Source organism: Platalea leucorodia, assembly GCF_965183815.1.
Source record: "Platalea leucorodia genome assembly, chromosome: 10".
In the NCBI taxonomy this organism is placed as follows: domain Eukaryota; kingdom Metazoa; phylum Chordata; class Aves; order Pelecaniformes; family Threskiornithidae; genus Platalea; species Platalea leucorodia.
Window position 1 is genome coordinate 3,603,375 of NC_138832.1, and position 12,894 is coordinate 3,616,268.

At 38.0% G+C, this 12,894-nt stretch overlaps 1 protein-coding gene across 4 annotated transcripts in view; it reads left to right on the forward strand.

The window, feature by feature from the left end:
* The window catches only part of DACH2 (dachshund family transcription factor 2), a gene marked incomplete at its 5' end in the record, with an annotated part of 310,111 nt that overhangs the window by 245,531 nt on the left and 51,686 nt on the right, over positions 1–12,894 (forward strand). For all 4 annotated transcript variants that reach the window (XM_082322935.1, XM_082322936.1, XM_082322937.1 and 1 more), the window contains 2 exons: positions 8,363–8,498; positions 10,421–10,501. In XM_082322935.1, the coding sequence (XP_082179061.1) occupies positions 8,363–8,498; positions 10,421–10,501 (217 nt within the window). The remainder of the gene's footprint in view (positions 1–8,362; positions 8,499–10,420; positions 10,502–12,894) is intronic.

Genomic DNA, 12,894 nt, shown 5'->3' on the forward strand with positions numbered 1-12,894 from the left:
ATAGAACAACTCAACTCCAGAGCGCAATAACTACATAACGTTAAGATTTGTATTTTACAGTGGACCTATAATGAATATGACTATTAATACGCATTCACAGCATATTATACAGTTTATTATAAAGGAGCTGTTAAGATGTGTGCTGAGAACACGAACTGAATGGAATGCTGAAAGCACGCCTAAATCTTAACGGGCCATTTAAATTAAATTGGGTCCAAAGGAGCTGAGACCTCACAGCACATAACAGGGATGGCAGATACACGAAGAGGTGCCACAGCAAAAACGGCAATAGCTCTTCTGTTCACTGACAGTGCTTTTGACCCTCGGAATCAGACCATGCCCGTATAACAACTCTCTGTCCACAGTGGAATGAGGCCTCAAGCTGCGGATCCTCAAGTAGAGTAAAGGCATCAGGAGCGTTCAGGTAGTGTCATCAAGCCTGAAGTCTCAGTTTATACAGATTAAGCCAGAAGGGTCTTACATGACTAAAAAACATATTAGCTTACACAATTTCAGCTAAAAGGCAGGGAGGGGGCGGGGGGAGAGGTTTGGGGTTAGGAAAGTATAAGGAGGGCTAGCGAGAGCTGAGTTTCTAGAGCTGTAACTGTGAGTCTTTGTATATTCACTGAAAGGCCGCTTTCCCAGGTGTCCTTTGAAACAGGTTGGTGGGAGATACTGTGGTCAGGGTGGGCTTGAATTGTGGGAACCGAATCCAAACCAGGGGCCTCAGGCTGCTCTCTTTTGTGTTAAATATCAAGAGAGTACTGAGAGTAGAGTAATGAGGCAAAATTTTATCCCAGAGATTTAGGAGGCTCTTTTACCCTTTTCTCCCAGTTTTTCCTAGCTTCTTCACCCCACATATTTTGCACTTTCCTTGCTCCTCTTGCTTATGTCTCACCCTTCCTCCTCCATCTCTCCTCCTTCTCGTCGTTCTCCCTCCGTTTCCTTCTGGCTCTCTAACAACCTCTTCTGAGCTGCTGAGAGATGTGCTTCTCCTGAGTAGGAGTATTTCTGCAAATTGGTTTCCTGCTGTCCATTTTTCTTCTATCGTCATTCCCTCATGCTTGCTGAATTCTTACTTTTCTCTTCCTCTTTTTTCTCTTCTTTTTCCTGCTCTTATCCAGGTCCCAATTAGGAATAAATGGCACATTTTTGAATGCAGCTGAAAACCCAGAGAAAATAAGTTAAAATGTAATAGAAATACTTTGCTTAAAAAAGCCCCTCAAAACAAAGCATTTTTCTTTTTGTATTTTAAACCATATTTCTTTCAGAATTTCACTCCAGTGTACTTTAGAAACAAACCAAAACCCACCCGCTTCCCCCCCCGCCCCCCCCCCCCCCAAAAAAAAAAAAAAAAAAAGGAGGGGGACGGACGGGACATTTCAGGTGAAATGCAATGTTTTGTTTTGGTGGGGAGACTGAAATCTTGTACTTCACATCAACGCCACACAATTTCTGTCTGAATATTTTGGTCTGCTGATAAACAGAACAAAGCATTATTTGTATGGTGTGATCTAGACATGCAGTAGAGATTTTGGAGTCTCCTTTCTTCTCCCGATTTTGTGGGATTGTTAAAACATTTGTAAAGGGTGTATGTGGCATGATTTTAAACTCCCTAAAGAGAATACAGATGGGCTGTGTAATTACTGCTGAGAGGTGCTATTTTCTGTGTGCTGTACGACTCACATTCATAATATTTACCTGACAGCCAGAAAAATGTGGCCATCTCAGAATACTCTGAAACAATTCTCAGTATAAAAATATTTCTCATTACAGAATTTATAACATTTAATTTAATATCGCTCTGTGCATTCAATTCATTCTGAATTGTTTTCAGAATATTACAAGATTTATAAAAGAAAACTTCCATAAAATTTTTTATTTTTCCTCATTATTAGATTTATTCTGTCCCATTTCATAGCATGTGTTCGTTGCTGGCAGCTTATTGCTGAAACAGGTACTAGAATATGTTAGGGAGTGACGCGCGAGACAGAGTAGTTTGAGTTTGCTTCTTACAAGGCTAATTTTTGTGGCTCTATCTGTAGCAAGGGAGAAGTGAGTGTGCAGTTTTGAATCTTTTTATTCACTGATACAGAGAAACTACTATGTTGGGAGATGTTCAGGTCCCTACAAATTGCATTAAATACCCTTCTCATCTCTCCGCCTTTGAAGGGAGGCATATCCCTCTCCCTGCAATGCCAAGAATGCCTTGCTTGTTAACACCGAGATACCTAGTTGCTAGGTTAAAGAATAAGCAATGAATACTTATTTTAAACTTGCAAGTGGAAAAAAATACAGTAAGAAGCAAGTACATCTCTTTTTTGCAAAGCTTGCAAGGGAATATCGTTAGGCCAAGCACATACTAGCTTTTAGTTCTGGCTCAGATCTTTTTAGTATTGGCTTAGTCATTTGCATTTGTACTTAATAACTAATATAGCTATAACGCAGATCAGATGTAGCATTATCATCATTAGTCCTGGGAGTGCCTTTCTTTCATTCAGTAGCAGCACTGGGTGAAACAATTCACAGGAGGGACACAAGGAGAAAGTTTCCACTGCAAGATCCTTTCCAATTTTAGTCAATATTATACTTTCAGATTCAAAGTGAAATGTAAAGGTAAAATCTTAATATATGAGTGAAGGATGTCTTAGTTTTCACAGTGACTGCTAATTTAAGAAATAGTGAAGAAGGAAGCTCTTGTTTGGCTGTTTACCAATACCATCTGATTAGCTGCGGCTTTCTGTTTGGCTGAGCAGCTGGCAATTAATGAATGGATAGGAAGTAGTCACAAGGTAATGGAATTAGCAAGCGAACATCTGGTATTAAAAATCAGGAAATGTAGAAGAGTTTTTATGATTTCTTAAATTTGGTGGGAAAATAATTGCCAGTTGACTACAACTGAAACAACTATATGTACACAGTGAAAAAAATTACATTTTAAATGGCAAAGTACGTATTTTAAGTGAATAGCTTCCCGATACACTGCAAAAGATGAATGGGATCCAGCTGGCTTTCAGACATACAGATACTATCTTAGTTTTTAGACCAGCTGTTTACCTTGTTCATCTCCAGTTCTTACAGCAGTCGGAGATAGTATAAGTAGCTCAGAAGACCAGCAAGTCATCCATACTCTTTGCATGTGCCCATTTCCAGACTGCAGTGATTCAAAATATAAACCTGACCACTGTTCTCTTGCCCAGAAACAGTAACTCTAACCATCGTATTTCTTGTCGGCCGCTGTCCGGCATCATTTCCGATTTAGCACAGCTCCTGCTTACTGTGTCAGGATTATTCTTTTTCTTTGAAAAGCCTAAATGCCAATTATGTATTGCTTTTCTCAATAATGCCATTAGTTAAGGACTGTAAACTTCAGAATGCTATTAAAAATGTACTTGTTATTAGAATTCAAATAGTATCAGCTAAGGTCAATTGGAAAGAAATATGTGTCTTAGTGTTAACTAAAAAAAAAAGTTAGCAATTCAGTTCTTTGCTAACTGAAATTGTGTTAACTTTTCTTATTCTTCTCCCTTATTGAGGATGGAATTCAGCCAGGGAGATAGGAGCAGCGGTATCACAGGCATGAAATTGTGGTAGTTTTGGATAGGAGGTGAGGAGGTCTGCAGCCAGTCTGCTGGCTGACTGCTCCGGGCTTCACCGACCCCTCCAGAGAAGTGAGACTCTGGCTCATAGATATTTTTAACTGGGTAGTCCATTTTGAGAATGCGAGTGGTGATTTGGCAAGCACTGGGAGATCGAGGTGTGGCGCAAGAAACATTCCAGCGGGGACCTAGTGTGCAAATTAATGTTGGAAAAATTATTCTGCCAGAGCCTGTGTGCTCTCTGTTTTTCCAGCATGGTCATCAGGGCTGAATCTTTCTTACAATAGTTGAAAACTCGAGTCTAGACCTAAAGACAGTAGAATCCCCATTTTTCCTTCCTCTCTGTTTCATTAGCGAGGTCTGGTGAATTCCAGCTTTCCTGCCACTGCAGAGCCCTGTAGAGTACAGAAGCAGCACCTCAATTAAATATGAAATATCAAGATAAATGTCTGAATGAAATATCCAGGACTCAGACAAACTTCCAAAACCTGCTTGTCAGCAGTGAAATGCCATTAAATCCTCTAGGAACTCATTAATAGATTAACATTTGGAAGAGTAATTACAGCTAGATTAGAACTAAGAATAAAGAAAAATAAAGGAAAATCCAACAGCATCATTTCTCTAAACTCTTGACACAAAATGTAGATCAATACTATAAAAAAAATCAGAGGTAAGGAATTAAGGTCAAGAAGATTATGTCAAAAATAGGTAAGCTGTTCATATATATTTCAAATAAAACTAGTGTGGATGCAACTGTTATGTAGTGTTTCATATTATTTGTGTGGAATACAACCTCACAGGGGATAGAAAAGGGATATTGAGGTGAAATCAAGGATATATCTGGAAATTGGATGAGTTGATGACTTCAGTGCCGGTAACCTAAATCACAACTAAAATTAACAATGTCAAGCTTTGTAGCTACATTTTCTGAGCCAAAGCAAGACACTGATCTTTAGTGAGACAGAAATATATTACCCTTCAAAAGGATTAAATACTGCAAAAGTCTTTTTTGAGAATTTATGTTACAGCTCTGTAAAGGGAAGAGAAAAGATAAGATGAAGTAGGTACTATAGTTAGATAAATAGGTGAGATCTTGAGAAATGTTTTCATTTTTCATAAAATTCTCACAATCTGTATATCTTTTATATATAATTCAGCACATTATAATCTGGAATATGAATCTTGCAAATTTATGAAATAGGAAGAAATACAAATGGAGAAAATATGACTTTATTTAGAAATGCTTCCCTATTACTGCGAGCGTACATACTGTAGAACCAGGCTGCACAGCAGTATGCCGGTGGGAACTGAGCTATTTTCAACAGGAAGAAAAATAAAATATATGAAAAGTAACAAGGTTGTAAAATACATAGGTGACAAATAAAATGAAGTCATCAATGTGGAAAAAGTGTTAAGGTTTTAGATTTGCAATTTTCCTATTTAAATGCCCTCATTGATTTGTTACAAATACTGTTAACCCTGTGTTTGGAAAATGGTGAGGACATTATCACTTGTGTTCTCATTTGTAATAAAATAGATTAACTTGCTGTGAAATTTTAACTAGGCTGAGACACAACAGTAGCTACCTAATGAACCAGAGCACATTGCTGTTAAGTAGCTAAATAGATGCATACTGATTACAGGACTGAAAAATGGATCTGTTTACTTGCAAAAAAAGAGTCTGTTCATAGTGTTATTCATTATAGTAGAGAAAATTCAGCATTACATTTCCACACAAACATTTAGAAATAGACAATTTCTCGATCCATATGCAGTCTTACATGGTGATACTCTATCCTCATTTGTAGCACATATGATCCAGAGAAAATTTCAGCTCCTTTGTTGCTTATAGGGAAAAGTGTATCTTCCCTGTATATGTGAATTTTTGTAACTGGTAAGACATTAGATGACATAATCAACTAATTCTCTTAGAAAGTGATTCACTGTGTGATTAAGAATGACATTATTATTTGACACTTTTATTTCTGCCTGAACATTTCAAACCAAGACCCTGAGTTTGAAGGCAAATTACTTGAAGCAGAGATTATTTTATAGCAAGAGACAATGGGAAATGCAGTTACCAGAAGGAGCTCGAATACTTTGCTTTTCCAAATCATCAGCTTTTGAATTACTCAGATAACTCCCATTTAAGATGACATATATGGCTGTTTGTGTGATATCTAAGTGTTAATTCGTAGTCATATTTGTTCATAGTTTTTTTTGCAGAACAGTTGGCATGTCCTCTCCTTGGCTATTCATTTTCATGGTTGCATTAGACAATGAAATTTACTTAAACAATATACTCTTCTGTAAAAGTAATCATTTCAAAATGATATCTTTACTTGTAAATCGAGTACTCTTTGTGGTAAAAAGAGAGGAAATAGTGCCAAAGAGGACTGTTAAAACTGAAATCTAGGCAAATAAAATTACAGTCAGAGTTGTAGCCTGTTAGCAGTAACCTATTCAGAAGCTATTATTTACACAAAGGTAAAAGACCCATAGTGTTTATAAGCTTAGGATTGCATGTATATGATTCATCATTTATTTAAGAGAATAAATGGGGGTAAGAATGTGATTTTTAAAAGTAACTTAATAAGCAACCCATCCACAGAGTAAGACATGGCTCTCTCTTACTCTTCCACTCATCTCAGCAACCTCTAAAACCACTCTCTCTGAGACCGAGAAGAAGAAAACACAGGAGACTTTGACTTTTTTCCTCCAGAATTTGAAAATTTGTTTGTTTAAAACCATTCAGTTTTCAAAATTTTAAGAACTTGTGACTCAACATAATAGATGCATATCTTTTAAAACTTAATAAACATTTTTAATTAGCATTCAAAAATACTGCAAGTAAAAGTCTCCCTTTAAGATTTATTAGTTATTGTATGTTTGTTAAATAACAGATAATTAGTGAAAACAGATCCATTGAGGATTAACAGCTATGTAATAGATACACATCTGTTACATGATTTTGAGGCTCAGTTGTTATTTAATGTACAATAACTATCCTATTAAAAACACATTCAGTGCTACATTTTCAGCTGCTGTGATTGGGATAGGCAAATGCCACCCCTTGCTATTAGGAGGATCCAATCTCACATTCCCTTCACATCGTTCTCAAAGGTATCTGTAACTATGAAGATGAGTGTGGTTTAGAGAGATGGTTTTAATGGGTAACAGAATATTCTTAAAATGTCGATCTTAGTGCCAGTGTTATTAATGAATTGCCTTAATAGGTTACGAACAGAAGCTGTTATGCCAGCTATTTATAATGGAAAAACTATTAGAATCTACCATTCTCTTCCTAAAGCTATATTATTGATTTAGGATACTGTCTAGCAAAAACTGCATAAAAAGTTCAGATACTATTGAGTTTATTTTCAAAAGCGCATGGTAAATTGCCACCAAGTAGCCAGATTGCATGCTCCTAATGAAAAATCTTTGAGAATAGGTTAGAAAGGCAGAAAAATTGCGAAGCTCCTTTGAGACAACTTCCCCAGTTTACACTGTAATTGTGATTTTTAATGAGGTGGGGGCAAGAGGATCTCCCTTTTTAAAAAAAGAAAGTAATATTTCAGTTCTGAGTTTCCACAGGGAACAGCTGATTGCCAGGGTGAGGGCAACTCCAAAGATGCAGTTTCTGGAATTCTGTAAACTCGAGCATCTCCTTGTTAGTGTGGCTCCATTGGAACTATGCTCTCAAAAACTTGTAATGGAGGATTTAAAACATAGAAAGGATTTTAAGATAAGAATATCCAGAGTATCTCAGGCCATGATCTGTCCCTTTTAGAAGATTCTCATTTTTTTTGTTGGTCCTGGGCACAGGAATGAAGGCTATTGGAATTTTGAATTAATTCAGAAAAATTATACACGTGGAATCACTGGGATGGAAGGGATCTCAAGTGGTCATATAATCTTTTGCCTTCCTCAAGACAGGATGAATTATTACTTACGCCACGCTTGTCTAACCTGGTCCTCAAGATTTTTACTGGTGAAAACTCCATAGCATCTCCAGGCAATCTGCAAGTAGAGATACACAGAACTACAGAATTTCATTTTGCTAAATTTTTATAATTTCTTATCCTTTTTCTTCTCCTTACCTAAGGAAGAAGCAAATACACTATGTGTATTTAAAGTAGAGGTTAATATCAAAGTTTTGTGTGCAAATGTACCCATAAGAATTTGCAAGTGCATTCTTATTTTTGTGAGCCAGTGGTGCTGTTCATGCAAAGGTGAAGTTCTTACCAGTGCCACAGCTTTTAAAATTTGTCTGGGCACTACCCTGAGAAGATATTGATGTAATTTATTCAGGTACAGATTCTAGTGAGTTTACAAATTGGACTGCATTTAGTGACTGTTTAGTCCAAGTCTGAATTGTTTATTTGACATGTGACTCATATGTGTCAGTTTTACTATCCGTAGATTAAAAGCAGTTTGTGAAAACAACATGAAAGAACATTCTTTATGTTCCCATGTATGAAAAAGTTAGAAACTAAAAAGTTACCAAGAAAAAAAAGAAGAGGTGGCAAATGCTCTGTCATGACACAAAGGACGAAAAGCTGTGCCCAGATGCGTTGCATGTAGAAGGCTATGCTCTTTTTGGCTGTAGAAGACTACACTGCTCTTTTAATGTTAATTCAGTTTACTGTTTATCTCGGAAAGACCGTTTGTTATTGCTGTTTTAGCCTACTCCATTTTTTCATTGAACTTAAGTGAAGTTCATGAATCAAATTGCACAGACCTTGTTTTATTTCTCTTTCAAGGAAAGGATTCAAGACAGCCCTTCTCCAGCTCCGTCTCTAGAAGACAGTCAGCGGCCTGGGAGCCACGCTTCCTCCCATCAGAGCAGCAGCGTGTCCAGCTCGCCGTCCCAGCTGGACAACACACCAGACAGAATTGGTTAGTGCTCTGCAGCCTCACACCCCTTCGCAGTTACTGACCTCAAGAATTTTAGAAGTTCGTTGAGGCAAATACTTCCTTGCTGGGAAACTCAGGAATGCTCTCACTTGCTAAAAAACCCCAGAAAGTTCATCGCTAGAGTTTATTAGGTTCATCACTATGCAGAGCCCAGGCCCTCAGATTCATTCTGTGCCAGTACCCACCCATGCATGGAAGATATCACCCGTTCTCTGGTATGACCAACTTCTCTTGCATGCTGGAGTAAGAAAGTGCTTCTGAAGGCACCTGGAATTGAAAAATAGCAAGATATCTTTTTCTTCGTATGTATGCCAGAAAAGGCACTGATTATATGATGGCTTTTCCGTTCCAAAAACCTCCCCATGCCCACACATTCCCTTATCAGCACCAGCCTGAGGGCTTTTTGATTATTTTGGTCTCTCCACCACAGCTTTCACAGCCTGTGCATTATCAATCGTGTGTTTAAAATGCTAATTTAGGCTAGAGGAAGTTCAGATCCTATTCTTGGTGCCTCCAAGAGGGATCTAGGGCAAGTCAATTAACATCTCCTCACGTCAGTGTGTGTCAACACTGTTGTCTTCACAGTGACTGGAGCCTATGCAGGCATTGCTGAGCTAGATTTGAACTACAAAAACAGTGCAGTCCATGTAAGGCAGCGTAGACTTCACTCCCATCAAATAACTACTCAGCTGCTTGCTGGGATCTTGCAGTTTTGACCCTGGTCCATGCAGCAGCACCATGGTACTACATAGCACAGTTGGCTCTACACAAACCAGTCACTGGAACCTGAACTACTTTGCCTAAACACATGCACGCACAAAGCAGATTCCCCTCAGCTTTTTCATATGTAAAATAGGGCTAGAAATATACAGGACAAGAAACGTAACTTCCTATAGCAACAGTGAAAAAGAGACTTTTGTCCTCACTGTAGCTTTTGAAAGCTACTGTAACTTGTGTCATTAATAGTAGTAGCGCACACTGCAAGCCTCTGGGCTCTGAAATGGTGCTGAAAGTTTTTTAAAGAAAACTAGGTTTTATCTATGTTGAACCAAACAGTTCTCTGTGTGTGTATATATATATATATATATACATTTTGTATCTATATATATATATAGATACAAACATATACAAACATATATATATTTTGTATCTATATAAATTTTTTTTTTTTTTACTTTTGCAGTTAAAAAAAACAAACCCAAAAAAACTTAAATATAATAAAATATAAATTAAATATAAAGCCTAAAATATGGCGATGAAGTTTTTAACAAGTGTCCTCACTGGAATAACTTTAAATTCTGTAATTGGTTAATTGCAGAGAAGGAAATGTTTTAATCAAAGGAGAGCAAAGAAAATAGGCATCCTGAAATCATAAACTCAACACCTCTCACTGATCTTGCAGGTGTTAAGTAAAGAATTTCTTTCAACACTACAGCGTATTGTTTCTTCGCTGTCATCTAGCAATTTGGGTTACTATCTGTCTATCTGTATTTTTTATTAAGCTTGCTGCTTTTTAGGTAATTACTAATACTTAAATCCTTACATGTATTTTTCCCAAAAATGATTTCTGTGGAGTACCTTTCTAATTAGTTAATTTGAACATTTCATAAGAAATCACATTCATCTCAGTAGTAATTTGGGTTCTATCTTGGTATCTTTGTTTAATCAACTTGAGCAAATTTGCTTTTGTTGCATATTTTACTTGGGTCTAAGTGCTGAACTGGGACAGTGAAATGGTTGATTATGGACAATAAAAATGGTCAATTGCTTTAGAACTTACATAGTATAAATAAATCTTAAAATACCAAAATATTGGCAAAGAGAAAATGTAATTTCATATTTTCCTTTCTTCTGACATTTTTTTACTGACAGTGTTATATAGCTGTGCACTCTGATTTTTTTAGCGATGCTGACCAACAGCAGGGAAGGAGAACTCATTGATCAAGAAACTGGAACCAGCCTAAAAAAAATACAAAAGGAGAAAGGTAAAATTACCGACTGTTTTCCATCTCAGGCATTTAATTACACTTATTATGTGTTTTATTCCTTTTTCTAGTATTCTGTATATGCAGTGGCATAATATTATAAATTTAAGAGAGCTAAGTGCCTAATTGCAATGAATAATGTATCCAGTGAATTTACATGGCGTTCTCCTTAGGAAGTGTAAACAATCGGATCTTTGCTTCTCTCTGTTTATATAGTATGGGGCTAATATTTTGCCAGTCTTTCGACACAATTATTTATGAAGTTCCTAGCAAATATTTGATTAGTCACATAGTATTGTTTCTTTGCCTCCAGTGGATGTGTGTGCAGACTACTCTAATGCTGGTACGTAGGTGAGGGCAATAAGCCATTTTTTGTGTCTATAACATTACATTAGCTCACAAGCGAGAGGCAGCAAGGGAAGAAGTGATGTCTGGCCTGTCGTGATTGTCCTGTAGGCAGGGAGGTGCCTCCTCTGCTCGGTTCTCCCTGCTGTGATTGCTGGGTACTGGAGACAGTGAATACGTTGGTGGATGCAGGTAAGCCCTGGGGAAGTGTTGTAGTGACAGAGAGCACGTGGCATCTGTGGCTGCACATCAAGGAAGAAGAAGCCATTTTCTTTCCTTGCAAATATAACAAAAAAATTAATGGTATTATTAGGCGAGAGGTTTATTCTGGCAGTACCTACAGAAAGCACCATACAAAATGAGTGCCTGCAAAAAAAAGATGGGATGTAGTTAAAGAAATAAAAGAAAGCTGATGGTAAGCAAATACTGGAAAAATACCGCAAAAGCATATACTGAGGGAGATATTAAGGTTTCAGAGTAAAAAAGATGTGAAGGAAAAGAAAGAGAAGGAACTGACCTGTCGTGGTTTAACCCCAGCCAGCAACTAAGCAGCACATAGCCGCTCGGTCACTCCCCCCCGGTGGGATGGGGGAGAGAATTGGAAGTGTAAAAGTGAGAAATCTCCTGGGCTGAGATAAAGACAGTTTAATAGGTAAAGCAAAAGCTGTGCACACAAGCAAAGCAAAACCAGGAATTCATTCACTCCTCCCCATCGGCAGGCAGGTGTTCAGCCTCCTCCACAGAAGCAGGGCTCCATCACGCGTAACGGTGACTGGGGAAGACAAACGCCATCACTCCGAGTGTCCCCCCCTTCCTTCTTCTTCCCCCAGCTTTCTATGCTGAGCATGACGCCATGGTGTGGGATGGCCCTTTGGGCAGTTGGGGTCAGCTGTCCCAGCCGTGTCCCCTCCCAGCTCCTTGTGCCCCCCAGCCTGCTCGCTGGCGGGGTGGGGTGAGGGGCAGAAAAGGCCTTGACTCTGTGTAAGCACTGCTCAGCAGGAACGACAACATCTCTGTGTTATCAACACTGTTATCAGCACAAATCCAAAACACAGCCTCATACCAGCTACTGTGATGAAAATGAACTCTATCCCAGCCAAAACCAGCACATGACCAAAAGAGAAGACAACATAAGCTAAATGTACTTATAAGTCTACTGTAAATGTGAACATTTTATCATAAATGAAAACACAAACTGATTTATATTTTGACTGAGGTGATTTTAGGTTATCTGTAAAAATCAGACAAACTGGTACACCTTTGGCCTGCGTAAATGATTGCACACTGTGTATTTAATGTATTTTCTGTGAAAACAAAAAAGGCAGTTGCAGACAATTTTATGAGCTACTCAAGAGAATTTGGAGGCTCCATGTGCCCTGTGGTTCCAGAGTTATATAAAATTATTTGAGCAGATTCATGATTTTGTATGATCAGCTCTATTCCTTAGACATCTGTGACTGATCCAGTTATGGGTAGGAAGAGCCTGAAACTTCCTTCCTCTATTTTATATTTTCGTACTCAACTCTCTCTCATCTTGAAAGCAGAAGAAGCTGTTTTCTATTCACTGGTTTCTCTAGACATTTAAGCACTTTCCTCATGAACCCCAAAAGAGCCCTTTTGTGCCATTCTGAGATAATTTTCTGTCTGGATCATCATGCTTAAATCCTTCCCTCTTGACTCCTGTTGGCATTTATGGAGCAACACCAGAGGCCAAACAGTTACCAACCATACCTTCATTCCTAAGATTAAAAAATTACGTTTCTGTAGTAATTACATAGGTGAGTATTTAATCTAAATGAAAGTGTAGTTGATTTTAATTTTGTTGAACTGTGCATGGTTTCTTGCCACATGTTTAGTCATTTTTCAGAGAAACAATTCAATATCCTCTGGGGTTCGAAGATGCAAATCACGTAGTTATTGGTAGTAGCAGTCCTGCCACTCAGGACGGATGAAGGAAGGTACAGTTTAAGAATCAGAAAAGACAATTCAGAAATCCCCAAAAGCATGAAAATAATTTAAACCCCACCACCTGTGAACCCAATTCCCAG